We start from the raw sequence: 13789 nt of genomic DNA, 5'->3' as shown, positions 1-13789 counted from the left end.
AGTCATTTGCAACAGATGATGCAATTGCTGACGCTTAAAATACAAGTCGACAAGCAGCGAGAAAGCCAAGTCCATATGGCATCGAATTGCCTTGAAAACATTGTTGGAAAATTTAATGGAACTGGCCCAAGAAAATGGTTTGAAGTTTTCGAGTACAATGCAGATGCATTTGAGCTCAACGAAAAGCAAGTGTACGCACAGGCGAGAGGCAAGATGAAAGGTGCTGCCAAACTGTTTTTGGACTCAGTAAGTGTTAACCATTATGCCAATTTGAAAAGCTGTCTAATCGATGAATTTGAGTGTGAATTAAATAGCGCTGAAGTCCACCAACTGTTGAGAGAACGGAAAAAGCCTAAACAGGAGTCGATTCAAGAGTATATTCTCACTATGAGAATGATCGCCTCTGATGGGGATGTAGAAGAGTCAGCTGTTTTGCGATACATCGTAGACAATCTGTTTCTTAAGAACGAATTCAAAGTTGGTCTATATGCATGTAAAACCTTTAAGGAGCTAAAGGAAGCCTATGAAATCGTGGATAAACTGGCCAAGAACGATCCAAGGAGTGTTTTTAAAACCACAACGAATGTAGCAAAGACGCAGCTTCCCAAAAGGCAGTTTTGTTTTAAATGCGGATCAGCTGAACACAAAATAAAAGATTGCTTGGGCGAAACAAAATGTTTTAAGTGCAATGAGAACGGACATTTTGCTAGGAATTGCCCTCTTAATGGTGGAAACGATAAAAAGGATACTCGTGGAGATTTTAAAGTCCGCAATATAGTTAATCGTCGACGAGTTAAAAAGATGTCCGTAAATGGTGTTTTGCTTGACTTGCTTGTAGACACAGGATCGGATGTGTCAATCTTCTCGGAAAGCACTGCGAAACAGTCGAAGTGCATAGGAACGAATCTACGTTGACTGGTCTGGGCAAAAAAGAAACAAAACCGACAGGCGCCTTTGTTGCCGATGTTGTTGTTGACGATCTGCATACAACTCAGAAATTTATCATTGTGCCTGATGAGGCAGTTGAGTGCAATGCCTTAATTGGATTCGACTTCGTTGAAAGGTTGACCGTCACATTCGCCGAGGGGGAATACACGTTTTCGAAGGGCGATGCCGTTGGAGACTAAAATAAGGAGCGCATTGCAGGCTCATACAACGTCTTTGAGGTCGCCAGTGTATATGAAGCACCAACAATCTATCAAAAAGCAGTTCGCGAATTAATAGAATGCATAGAAGAGCAGCCGAAACAAACCCAGATGGAATGCCCAGTCAAACTTCAAATTATTCCGGATGCTACAACAATGAAGTCATTTCACCAGTTGTCATCCAGATTGTTTGCCTGCGAGGCAGAAGCAGTCAAAAATCAAGTTGACGAATGGCTGACCCAAGGCATAGTACGAAAATCAACATCGTGTGTGACTTGTCGGGTAGTTGTTGTTCAAAAGAAAGATGGTACACCAAGGATTTGCATTGATTATCGAAAACTCAACAGTATGACCCTGTCTGACCGCTTTCCGGTCCCATTGATAGAAGAAGTTCTAGAAAAACTTCAAGCAGCCACATTCTTTTCAGTTCTGGATTTGGAAAATGGTTTTTTCCACGTGCCGGTGGAGGAGTCCAGTAAGTACCTAACAGCATTTGTAACAAAAGAGAGTCTTTTCGAATTCAATAAGACGCCGTTTGGATTTCAAAATTCACCTGCCGTATTTATAAGATTTGTCAATTATGTCTTTCAAAATTTAATCAACGATAATAACGGGTGTTTTTTTAAGCGTTTGGTTTTTAAAATTGAAATGAAACACACAAAATGTGAATATTATTGTTAAATTTTTATTTGAGATGATAAAACAATCTCTGCCAACTACTTTTTAAAAATGACTTCATGTAAATGTTGGCCGCGACTGCGTTTCAAGTGATCAACACGGAAGGTCCAATTTTGCACCACTTTTTGCAGCATGTCTAAGGGAATTTCGCCAATAACACGATATTGTCTTCCAATGCACCAATTGACGCTGGTTTGTCCTGGTAAACCAATGACTTTACATATCCCCACAAAAAATAATCCAGTGGTGTAATGTCAAATGACCTCGGTGGCCAACTGACGGGTCCAAAACGAGAGATTAATTGTTCACCGAACTCATCTTTCAATAGGTAGGTAATTTGCGAAACACATTTTTCACAGAACACGAATTTTGATAATAAATTTCAATGATTTGTAAACGTTGTTCGGGCGTAAGTCTTTCCATGATGAAATGCCAAACTAAACTGAGCATTTTTCACTTTTACAGCTGTCATGAACATCATGCGGTATGTCAGTGTTGCCAACGTGAAAAACCAAACGCTTAAAAAAACACCCGTTATAGCATTATAACTGCATAGTTGTACATGGACGATATAATCGTGTATGCCCATTCCGCTGATGACTGCTTAGAGAAGACACAGAAGGTTCTGCAATTGGCTGCACAGTATAAGTGGAAAATCAAATGGAAAAAATGCAGTTTCTTACAGTCAAGAATTAACTCGAACACATCGTTTGCGGTGGGAAGATTTGGCCAGGCAAAGAAAAAACGGATGCCGTCAATCGATTTCGCACGCCCAAAAATGTTAGAGCAGTTCAGTCTTTTCTTGGACTTACCGGATTTTTCCGAAAATTCATTAAAGATTACTCTCAAATCGCAAGACCATTAACAAATTTACTTCGAAAGGATGTCAAATTTCATATAGGTGCACCTAAACTACAATATTTACAGAAGTTCAAGGAGTTGCTAACGAGCAAACCACTGTTGCATCTATACTCGAGAGATGGTCCCACCGAGTTGCACAGAGACGCATCAAAGCATGGTTTTGGAGCGATGCTACTCCAAAGTTTTAACAATAAACTCTACCCGGTGTATTTATGGATTAAAAAAACGACCGAATCCAAAGCTCAACGTTACAGCTACATATTAGAAGCCAAAGCTATGTATCTGGCTCTACGAAAGTTCCGCCACTACCTGATTGGGATTCACTTTAAATTAGTGACGGACTGTTCAGTGCTCAAGCAGACGACAAAGAATGAAGACGTACCAAGAGAAGTGACATCGTATGTGCTGTATTTGCAAGACTTTACCTGCGATATTATTCACAAACCAGGAAAAAGTATGCAGCACGTGGATCATCTGAGCCGCTATCCACAATCAATTTATAATATATCAACGGAGGTATCGGCACGCATCGAAAAGGCGCAAAGTATTGATAACCACATTAAGCCTGTGGTAACTATTCTCAATCAACAGTCGTACGAGAATTACAAGATCAAAGGCGGTGTACTGTACAAAGCAATAGATGGATATGATTTAATCGTGATACCAAAACATATGGATAATGAAATAATTCGAGAAGCGCACGAAATTGGCCATTTTGCTACCCGCAAGACAATGCATTCGATTTGTCAGCAGTATTGGATCCCTCATTTAGAGCGTAAGGTGTCTAATTTTATTGATAATTGTATCCGTTGTATAATTCACAGCAAAAAACTTGGCAAGCAAGAAGGTCAGATGCATTTGATTGACAAAGGTGACACCCCGTTGCACACTCTGCATATCGACCATTTGGGGCCGATGGATGCCACGTCTAAGTCGTACAAATATATCCTTGCCATGGTAGACGGATTTGCGAAATTTGTGTGGCTCTTTACCACGAAGTCAACAGGCCACGATGACGTCATAAAAAAGCTGATAGATTGGTCTCACAAATTTGGTTTCCCGAAACGTATTATAAGTGACCGAGGTTCTGCCTTTTTGTCGAACGCACTTGCAGAATTTGTCGCCGAGAATAAAGTCGAACACATCGTTACAACCACTGGAGTTGCTCGAGGCAACGGGCCAATAGAACGCGTGAATCGACCCATACTGGCCGTCATATCGAAGCTGTCTGCAGAAGAGTCAAACAAATGGTACAAATATGTCCCACGCATCTACAAAATTTTCGCCATTCGAGCTGATGTTTGGAACGAAAATGTGTGCACAAGCAGGAGGTCGAGTATTATGTCTAATCAACGAAGAATTCATCAATAACTTTAATGCTGAGCGAGAGAGTTTGCGTGACGAAGCCAAGAAGAATATCCTAGAAGCACAGATGACTTACAAACGCAACTTTGACACAGGACGCAAGCAGGATCATGGGTACTTGATGGGTGATCTCGTCGCAATCAAGCGAACCCAATTTGTCGCAGGCCGGAAGTTGGCCAGTTGTGTTATGTTACCTTATGTGGTAACTAAGATAAAGAGGAACGGCCGCGATGATGTAGGCAAAGCAGCCCAAGTGGAAGGATCAAATCAGACGAGCACAAGCTCCGACAATTTAAAGCTGTGGAGGTATGTTGTTGACAATGACGATCCGGAATCATCTGAGACAGATGATGATGATCAGGCGGTCCGAATGTGAAAAGGTGTTGTCCGCATCAGAATGGTTATGCCCGTCCCTGGTAATTGGGAGAGCGTCTACAAGAGCATTGAGAGAGCGAATTGGAGCGAGAGTCGTCAGTTGCAGTTTAGAGTTGAAAGTCGTCAGTTGTCAGTCGAAAGTTGTCAGTCAAAAGTGGTCGCGAAGATCAATCAAAATTGTACTCAGTTGTCTTTTATATAACCTAACCACTCAGAATCGTCTATAATACTTTAGGTAATAAACATAATCAATATAATAAACTTTACACACATATGTAAGCACCGAAAAAGAAACAGAGAGGTTCTTTGAAAAAGAATTTAATAAAAGAATTTAATATATTGATAAGTATGTAGATGGTCCGTTCATTGTCAAACGAAATTCATTCTGTTTTGTTTTTTAAAAAGCAGTCCATATGTATGTGCACAGAAAAACCCCGACATAAGGAATCTGAGATGACTCACAAATATCTTACTGCTCATCTTCTTGCTGTGTTGGTTCTAAATGTCTTTTGTATTAATAATATCTTTACCCGAAAACTGTGTTGTTCCGGCATTTTTAACCAATTAGCCTGCCGACTCAACTTAAACGGTATAACGGGTGGCCTTTGACTTACCACTGATATATTTTGATTGTCATATTCACACTTTTTTAACTTCTTCGTCTTCATCCTTTTAGTTTCGGCGTTTGCATTAATATTATTAGTATCAGTTATACCTATATCAAGTTCCATGTTCTTTAGCTTTGTTTTAGTATCGGAATTTTCGACATCCATGGTATATGACAGTTTATTGGAGTCGTGTTTTAGATCGGCAACCTCCGAAGTGTCCAGTTTCTGCTGGTTCTTGCAGGACTTTTTGATAGTTTTTTTTACTTTTGTTGTTGACTTCGACATTGATTTGAGGTGCTCCTCCTCAGCTTGTAGCACAGTATTGAACTATTAAAATAAATAATTAATTGTAAATTTACCAACAAACTTTAACTATAACTATCTACATATATAGTGGTGGCCACGAAATGTGATTTTAGTACAACTATAATTCTGATTTTATCCATTTCCCCCAATTTAAGATGTACAAGTATTTTTTGTTCCAAAACTTTACATTTTCCGAACACATAAAGAAGTATAATAAATAATTGTACTATTTAACACCACTTTCAAGTTTTTCATAGATTCAAACATTTTTTTTTTTAAAATGTTTCCTTTATGTATTACGGAGATGTTGAAATTTTTTTTAACAATGTATATTTCCAAATGCAATTTTTAACACAAGCTTTTTCAAAAATAGCGCTTTTTCCTATTAGAGATATTTTATACCCTTGCAGAGGGTATTATGACATTTGTGAGATGTTTGTAACGCACAGAATCAGACGTTTTCGACACATAAGATATATATAAGTTAACAATATATTCCCCCAGTACGAAACAGTAGCAGCGAAATAACCTTGATCTTGTCAGTTTATTGGTCAAATCCATACTAAAAATCTAAATGACAAAACATTTTTATATTAAGCTAGCCCTGACATATAATCGATGTGTCAGTGATTATGTTGAACGGATTATGTTCAACGTCGCAATCGCGCATGCAATGTTGGCTGTAGCGTGGTGTGAAGTTTAGCATAGTTGGCATTAAATATTGTTGCAATTTCGTCTCATCAAAAGATGAGCTTATCAACAAAGTATTTCCGGATATCATTGCTAACCACAAAAATACTAAATGGTTAAGTGAGCGAGCAATTTTGGCGGCAAAAAATAATGATGTAGATGACCTCAATTTTATAATTCAAAATCAAATCGTAGGTACTCTGAATTCATTCAAATCTATCGACTGTAAAACAAACGAAGAAGAAGCCACTGGTTATCCAACTGTAGCGTGGTGTGAAGTTTAGCATAGTTGGCATTAAATATTGTTGCAGCTTTGCTGATCCTGCAGAACTGCAATTCTTGATCAGGAGCAACAACCGAGCCGATCAAGCCATAGATCTCGAAGACTATGAGAGCTGGAGTCACCAAATTTGGTACTTTGGTTACCTGGTTCGTGACTTTGGCATTTGTATGGGAGCTATATGATATAGTGGTTGGATCCAGCTGAATCCGACATATACAACCCCTACAGTATATACAAGCCTACATGCAAAATTTCAATATACCATGTGTAAACTAACGGAAAAATTCGAATATTGTGTTTTGTGTAGTAACATAATAGAAATTCGAATATCGTGTTTTGTGCAGTGTTTAGTAATCATTATGCCACGTCCTAGAAGATCTAATCTTTCCCAGCGGAGCCGTAATGTAATTAGGCTACTTAGCATCGCGAGTCAATTATCCGATGAACAAGGAGAAAGTATACGAGAAGAGCGCCGCGTTAGTATTCAACAAAGAAGGGTATTAATTTATGCTGCATGCTTCCAATCGAACTCACGTGACCTGTGGAACAAATACAAAGAAAACATGTAAGAAGAAATCCCGATATTGAGGCGAATCAGGAGATGCATAATCAGGCCTTGCTCTTGATCGAAGTTTGTTAGTTAGGTTAGGAATGCCAGCGCCAGATCGCGGAATGAATGATGCATTTAATAGATAATTAGAACGTGAACGTGAATATGATCCACATGAACTAATCGAATCAGTTTAAACGAATGTACCATTGTTGAATCCGTAGCAGAGGAAAGTCTATGATACACTAATTAATGCAATTGATGATGGAAATGGTGGCTTATTTTTTTGGATGCCCCCGGTGGAACTGGGAAGACATTCCTTATGTTACTGATTTTGGTCACTGTACGTGCGAGATCCGAAATTGCGGTAGCAATTGCTTCTTTTGGAATAGCGGCCACATTGTTAGACGGATGCCGTACGGCTCACTCAGCGTTAAAATTGCCATTAAAGCTTCAAACTACTGAACAACCGACATGTAACATTTCGAAACACTCCGCAATGGCCAAAGTTTTAGTAGCATCAAAAATGATCATACGGGCAACAAACGCGCATTGAAAGCACTAGACCGAACATTAAAAGCTCTACGCAATGACTCGAGATGTTTCGGTGGTTCAATGATTTTATTATCTGGCGATTTCCGACAAACATTACCAGTAATTCCAAGATCTACTGCTGCCGACGAAAAATAAACTCCTGCCTCGAAGCATCAAGTCTGTGGCGATATGTAAACAAACTTCAACTGTCTGTAAATATGAGAGTTGCATTGTTGAACGATCTATCTGCTGATGATTTCTCGAAGCAGTTGTTGAATGTGACCGTGTTGCTGTTGACGAATCGAGCGGTTTGATTTCATTTCCTCCAAATTCTTGCAATTTCGTCTCATCAAAAGATGAGCTTATCAACAAAGTATTTCCGGATATTATTGCTAACCACAAAAATACTAAATGGTTAAGTGAGCGAGCAATTTTGGCGGCAAAAAATAATGATGTAGATGACCTCAATTTTATAATTCAAAATCAAATCGTAGGTACTCTGAATTCATTCAAATCTATCGACTGTAAAACAAACGAAGAAGAAGTCACTGGTTATCCAACTGAATTTTTGAACTCCTTGGATGTGCCTGGTTTACCACCGCACAATTTACAACTGAAGGTTGGCTCGGTAGTTATCATGCTTAGAAATTTAAACCAACCAAAACTGTGCAATGGAACGCGTTTTGTGATAAGAAAGCTGATGAGCAATGTGATTCACGTGTCGATACTCAAAGTAAAATTTAAAGATGAGGAAGTTCTTATTCCAAGGATTCTGATGATCCCAACAGATATGCCCTTTGAGTTTAAGCGAATTCAATTCCCGATTCGTCTTGCCTTCGCCATGATGATCAACAAATCACAGGACCAATCCTTGACTATTTGTGGCCTCAATCTAGAAAATGCGTGTTTTTCTCATGGTCAATCGTACGTAGCATGCTCACGTGTCGACACGTGTTGCACCTGATCAAAAAACGAAGAAGTCCCAACATGAACTGCATAGTTTTCAATGATTTTTTTCTGACATGTGTTTGGAAAACTTAATTTTTTTTTTTTTGTTAATTTTTATTCTCATTCTGTATGTCTTCATCATCATTCATCATAATAAAATACTTGTATATTTCTCTCTATTTGTATAGATTTCGACCTTATTGAAGTTAATCAAAACTGGGTTTTATCGGGGCTTCATGTCAATAAATCTTACTAATTTATTTGTAAGATTTTAAATCATAGGCAGCTCAAAAGGTGAGCAGGTTGCCTGTATAGCTATTTCAAGAACCACCAAGTTCTATCATTAGCAGACTTCGCTATGATGTAAAATCTTACAAATAAATTAGTAAGATTTATTGACCTGAAGCCCCGCTAAAACCCAGTTTTGATTATTTCTATCTATATTAATATTGTTTTGTATTATTGTATTACGTTCATCAAAGCATAAATTAGTTTAGCTAAAAGGTAACACGACAGTTCGCCGGGTTTGCTAGTATTAATATATTCATAAGTACATAGGTGTTGATTTGGACCAAAAATATTCGAGAAATGTAGAATACTAAAGTCCTCTAGTTTGAATCAAATCCCTCAAATATTAGAAAAAGGTCTTATCTAGTTTTGAAATACCTATGACTGTATAGAGCTGAGCTCTGTCTTTTTATTGACGACTTAACATATCCGTTAATTTCTGGGTTATACTAACTTCATTTTTATTTTTATCAAATGTAATAGGAAACACTACGATATACACATGTACAACGACTGAACTTTTTCATCACGCAACTAAACTAAAATCTGAATACGAGTTAAACACAAGATTTATTTTTTTGAATCAGATGATAAGTATTAATGTTTCAGATATTGTAGAACATATTTTTATACCATACACCCATAGGGTGAAATGGTATATTAAAGTCGCCAAAATGTATGTAACAGGCAGAAGGAAGCATCTCCGACCCCACAAAGTATATATATTCTTGATCAGGATCAACAACCGAGTCGATCTAGCCATGTCCGTCTGTCCGTCCGTCCGTCTGTCCGTCCGTCCGTCTGTCCGTTCGTCCGTCTGTCCGTATGAACACCTAGATCTCGGACACTATAAGAGCTAGAGCCACCAAATTTGGTGTGTAGACTCGTGTAGTATGTAGAGTGATCAAGTTTATTTCAAATTTTTGCCACGCCCCTTTCCGCCCCCGCAATTTAAAAAAAGCGTTTATCTCAAAAACTATTCCAGCTAGAGACACCATATTTGGTATGTATATTCGCTTAGTAAATGCACACATTTTGTATGTATAAAAATTTTGCCACGCCCTTTTCCGCCCCCGTGATTTGAAAAACTTGATTATCTCCCGTATTTTTTTACCTTATGCAATCAAATTTGGCACACTTAAATTTAATACTAATATCTATCAAAATACCAAATTTGATCAAAATCAGACAAAAAACAGTCAAGTTATGCATATAAACGTTTTTCCATAAGGCCGGAGTTGGCCGTTGGCTGGTGGGGGCGCTAGGGTGCTCGTATGATTGAGTGAGCGAGATACTAAGATATGCTTGTAAAAAGCATGTCAAAATGCATTTATTTAATAAAGTTGAAATATTTGCTTTATTGGTGTATGGTATACCTAAGTCGGCGAGACGACTTACTTACTTCATTTTAAAGATGTTTGGCTGTATTTTGAAAATACGCAACAAGAAGCCAAAAAAAAAAGGAAGTTATCAATAAGTTGACTCTAAATAAAATTGAACTTTGCGATGTTATTTTAAAAGTGCCAAATATCGGAAAGATATTGATTCTATTTAAATTGATTTATTGATTATTTCCGACTTCAAAGTATATTAGACAATAAAAAAGTGTTTATCTCAAATACTACTATCTGAGACACCATATTAGGTATGTATATTTGCTTAGTAAATGCACACATTTTGTATGTGTAAAGATTTTGCCGCGTCTATGCAACCAAATTTGGCACGCTTGATCTTAATACCAAATTTGATTAAAATCGGACAAAAAACAGTCCAGTTATGCATATAAACGTTTTTTCATAAGGCCGGAGTTGGCCGTTGGCTGGTGGGCCGCTAGTGTGCTCGAATGCTTGGGATAGCGAGATACTAAGATATGCTTGTAAAAAGCATGTGAACAGAATTTTTTTAAAATACGTAAATGCATTTGTTATTATAAATATAAAATATTTGGTTTACTGGTGTATGGTATACCTAAGTCGGCGAGACGAAATCCTACAAGAGCTATCCATTTCAGTAAAACTTTAGTCGGTCAAAAAATATTAAAGAAGCTAACTTCGGCTATGCCGAAGTCTATATACCCTTGCAGTCCTTGTCAATAATATTTTTACGCGTCAAAATTATTTTTCTGCAACTCAATTCTTTTATACACAAACAAAACATTCAAATTATTACTCTTCTTAATACAATTTCTTCTTCTTCTTCCCTCATTGCCTAAGCAAACCACGGCACGCATACACATAAAGTTTACATAGAGTTGCGTCTGTGTGTGTGTTTGTGGTCTGCAGCTCTGTTCATTTCGACCAATGACGTAGTAGGCAGCAAGCAGTGCTGATTTTTATTGACTGTAACTTGTGTTCTATTTATCCCATCAGATTAAAATGGGGGGATCTGAGGTTTTATATCCAATAATATCACATGAGCGATACCATTCATAGGATACTCTTACTGCTTCACCTACTTTTCGTATAAAACTATATGATAGAGTGGTCCGATCCTAAAGATTTTCATACTTGATCTGCCCGAAATAACAAAAAGCAAAAAAAAAAAAATTCAGCCCAATAGCTCTTAGGACAGCTGAGTAAAACGCACACCTACCGACAGACAGACCAACATAAAACATCGTTACAAACATCTGACCAATTTTATAATACCCTCTGCAAGCGAATAATAATTTCCAAAAAATTGATGTAGCATTAACTTTGACGAGGCAAAGTTTATATACCCTTGCAACTTTTTTGGTATCTCTTTCCTTACCTATAGCCAATCAAAGTGGAAAAACGTTTTGTTTTTTAAAAAGGCTAATATTTGCGAAAGAACACAATCTTAGCATAGGAAATAACGAAGATATTGATTGAAGGCACTGTTTCCACCGATCGTTCCAAAGGGAGCTGTATGACATAGTTACCCGATCTTTAAATCAAATTCGTCACAGTAATAAACTCAACAATATTATTATATAGCTGCCATACGAACAGCAAAGTCACGAGCAGTGACTTTTCTCAATAGCTTTGTGATTTTCTGAGCTATTACCATAAAAAGTAATGACTGTGCCAAATTTTATGAAGATCGTCTGACTATATCATATCATACCATAGGAAGGGCCGGTCGAAAACAGTGACTTTTATCATTAACTGTAACGCGATTTTCATAAAAATTTATATACTTATAACTAACTATATTATAAACATTCTCTAAACTTAGAAAGTTGTCTCGCCGACTTCGGCATATTATATGAAATAAATATTTAAAATTTATAATAACGAATGTATTTAAAATCCTGTTTAGTCTCATCTCCTGCTTAATCTCATATCTCACTTTCTTACTCTTACATTTGCACTCTTCCGAGCCCTCTGCATCCGCCGCACAGGGGGACTTCTGCCCGGATAGCGTCGCAAAAGACAATTTTCCCATTGCGTTTGACAAAAATGAAATATGCAATCGATATTTACCTATCAGATGGGTATAGTTAAAAGTGCAAAATAGTGCGATGTAAAGTATTAAGCCTTAAAACTAGGAATAAGGAGCTATCCAAAAAAGCACAGGAATGTAAAAACAACAACTGGAAATGGTTCAGATACACTAATAAATTTTAGTGTTAGACAAAATGAAGACCTGTTCAACATACTGGCGTCTCTTCGAAGCCACATCTTCGGAACCACGCTGAGATACGTGTAAATATTGATAACTTTATTGATTAAAATCTGCCATCAATAACAAATATTGAAAATTAACCTTAAAAACCGCAAAATAATTTTTCTTATTTTAGAATATTGAATTAAATATCGAGGGATTTTTGAGGAATTGTCTATTAATTGCCATTAAAGTTCAAATCAATCCATCAGTTTAGAAGATTGTACATTAGGCTTTGTGCAGCCGTATATCGAACGGCGAATAAAAAAACAAACATTTAAAATATGTACATTTATCCACAGCTAATTACGAGCTTTTTTTTAGAACTAAAAGAAACGCCTGTGATCTGATTACGGGTTAAAGAAGATTGTAATCAGAGCGGAAAACTTGAAAATGTTTACGCTAAGCATTGTCGTACAGTGTTTTATAGATAGAAGAATAAAATTTCTGATAGAACTACAGAGTGCAGAAAGATTTAACTGGTTTAATTGCTTAGGAGAGGCTAATTAACCTTGGTATATGTAAATATCCAAAGTATATGTACAAACATTTCTCATTAGGTCAACTGTATATAGGCCAAAGTTATCCGATAGCTAAAAATGTAAGTGTAAGAGTAAGCGAGATAGCCAAAGTCTGCAACGCAGCATAATTTTGTCATATGAACGAGTCATATGTTGATCGTGTCTCTTGCTGATGCTGGCGATTTGAGTTTGCGCCTACTCCAATCATCAACACTGCAATTCCAGCACCGCCTATCTTAGTACATAACTATAATTTCATGAGCTACATTTTAGGAAAAATAAAATGTTTGCTTACCTTTTTGGTTTCCATTTAGATTTGTAATGCACAGCAGCGCTAATTTAGGAATTAGTATAAAAGGATGTTGTAAACTTAGATAAATACGTGAGTATTCAATACATACAGACATATGTATGTACATATTTTGTGGTTACAAAACACATTCTAAAATACCGTTGTAACGTCAATATAAAATTAAATAACAATTCCTGACAAGTTATAAAGCACAATATGATCGACATGTCATGCAAAATAATCTTCATATTCCGCAAAATAAAGAAAAATAAAATATCTGAACGGGGAATATGTTATATTTTCTTCAAAAGTATGTATTGGGATCAAGTATGCGGAATTCGTTTATTTATGGTACCTTACTCCACCTGAACACTCACAACAACGAAAAAACCATGTGTATATGTAAGTGAAAATGCACACACGCACGAATATTGAACGTAAATTTCTGTGTTACCCGTTGCAGCGATGAGACGCTATTCTATTTTTGGTTTTTATTAAGTTGAACACATTCAGAGCTATTTTTTTTTTCTCTTAAGATTTTAAGACGTATAGAGCCTCTGTAAATTCGATTTTAATATAAGCTATTTAGTAACTTCATTAATGTGCATATTTCACTTCAAACTAATGTACATATTTATGCCTGTATGTATTAAATAAATTGAAATGAGATGAATCAAACTATACCGATTGTGGTTCTGCTGTTTCGTTACTGAGGATC

The 13789-nt window shown here is 36.9% G+C and overlaps 1 protein-coding gene across 2 annotated transcripts in view; it reads right to left on the bottom strand.

Moving 5' to 3' along the window:
* The window catches only part of LOC26530160 (LIM domain and actin-binding protein 1), a 17582-nt gene extending 3793 nt beyond the window's left edge, over positions 1–13789 (bottom strand). Inside the window, exons 1-3 of one of the 2 annotated variants that reach the window (XM_047012498.1) lie at positions 13756–13789; positions 13075–13113; positions 5039–5359 (exon numbers count right to left, since the gene is read on the bottom strand). In XM_047012498.1, the coding sequence (XP_046868454.1) occupies positions 5039–5359; positions 13075–13089 (336 nt within the window). In that variant the 5' untranslated portion in view covers positions 13090–13113; positions 13756–13789. The remainder of the gene's footprint in view (positions 1–5038; positions 5360–13074; positions 13114–13755) is intronic. The other variant, XM_023180691.2, reaches the window with a different exon arrangement.

The sequence above is a fragment of the Drosophila willistoni genome, chromosome 3R, assembly GCF_018902025.1.
Source record: "Drosophila willistoni isolate 14030-0811.24 chromosome 3R, UCI_dwil_1.1, whole genome shotgun sequence".
NCBI lineage: Eukaryota > Metazoa > Arthropoda > Insecta > Diptera > Drosophilidae > Drosophila > Drosophila willistoni.
This window is presented reverse-complemented; position numbering and strand designations above follow the sequence as displayed.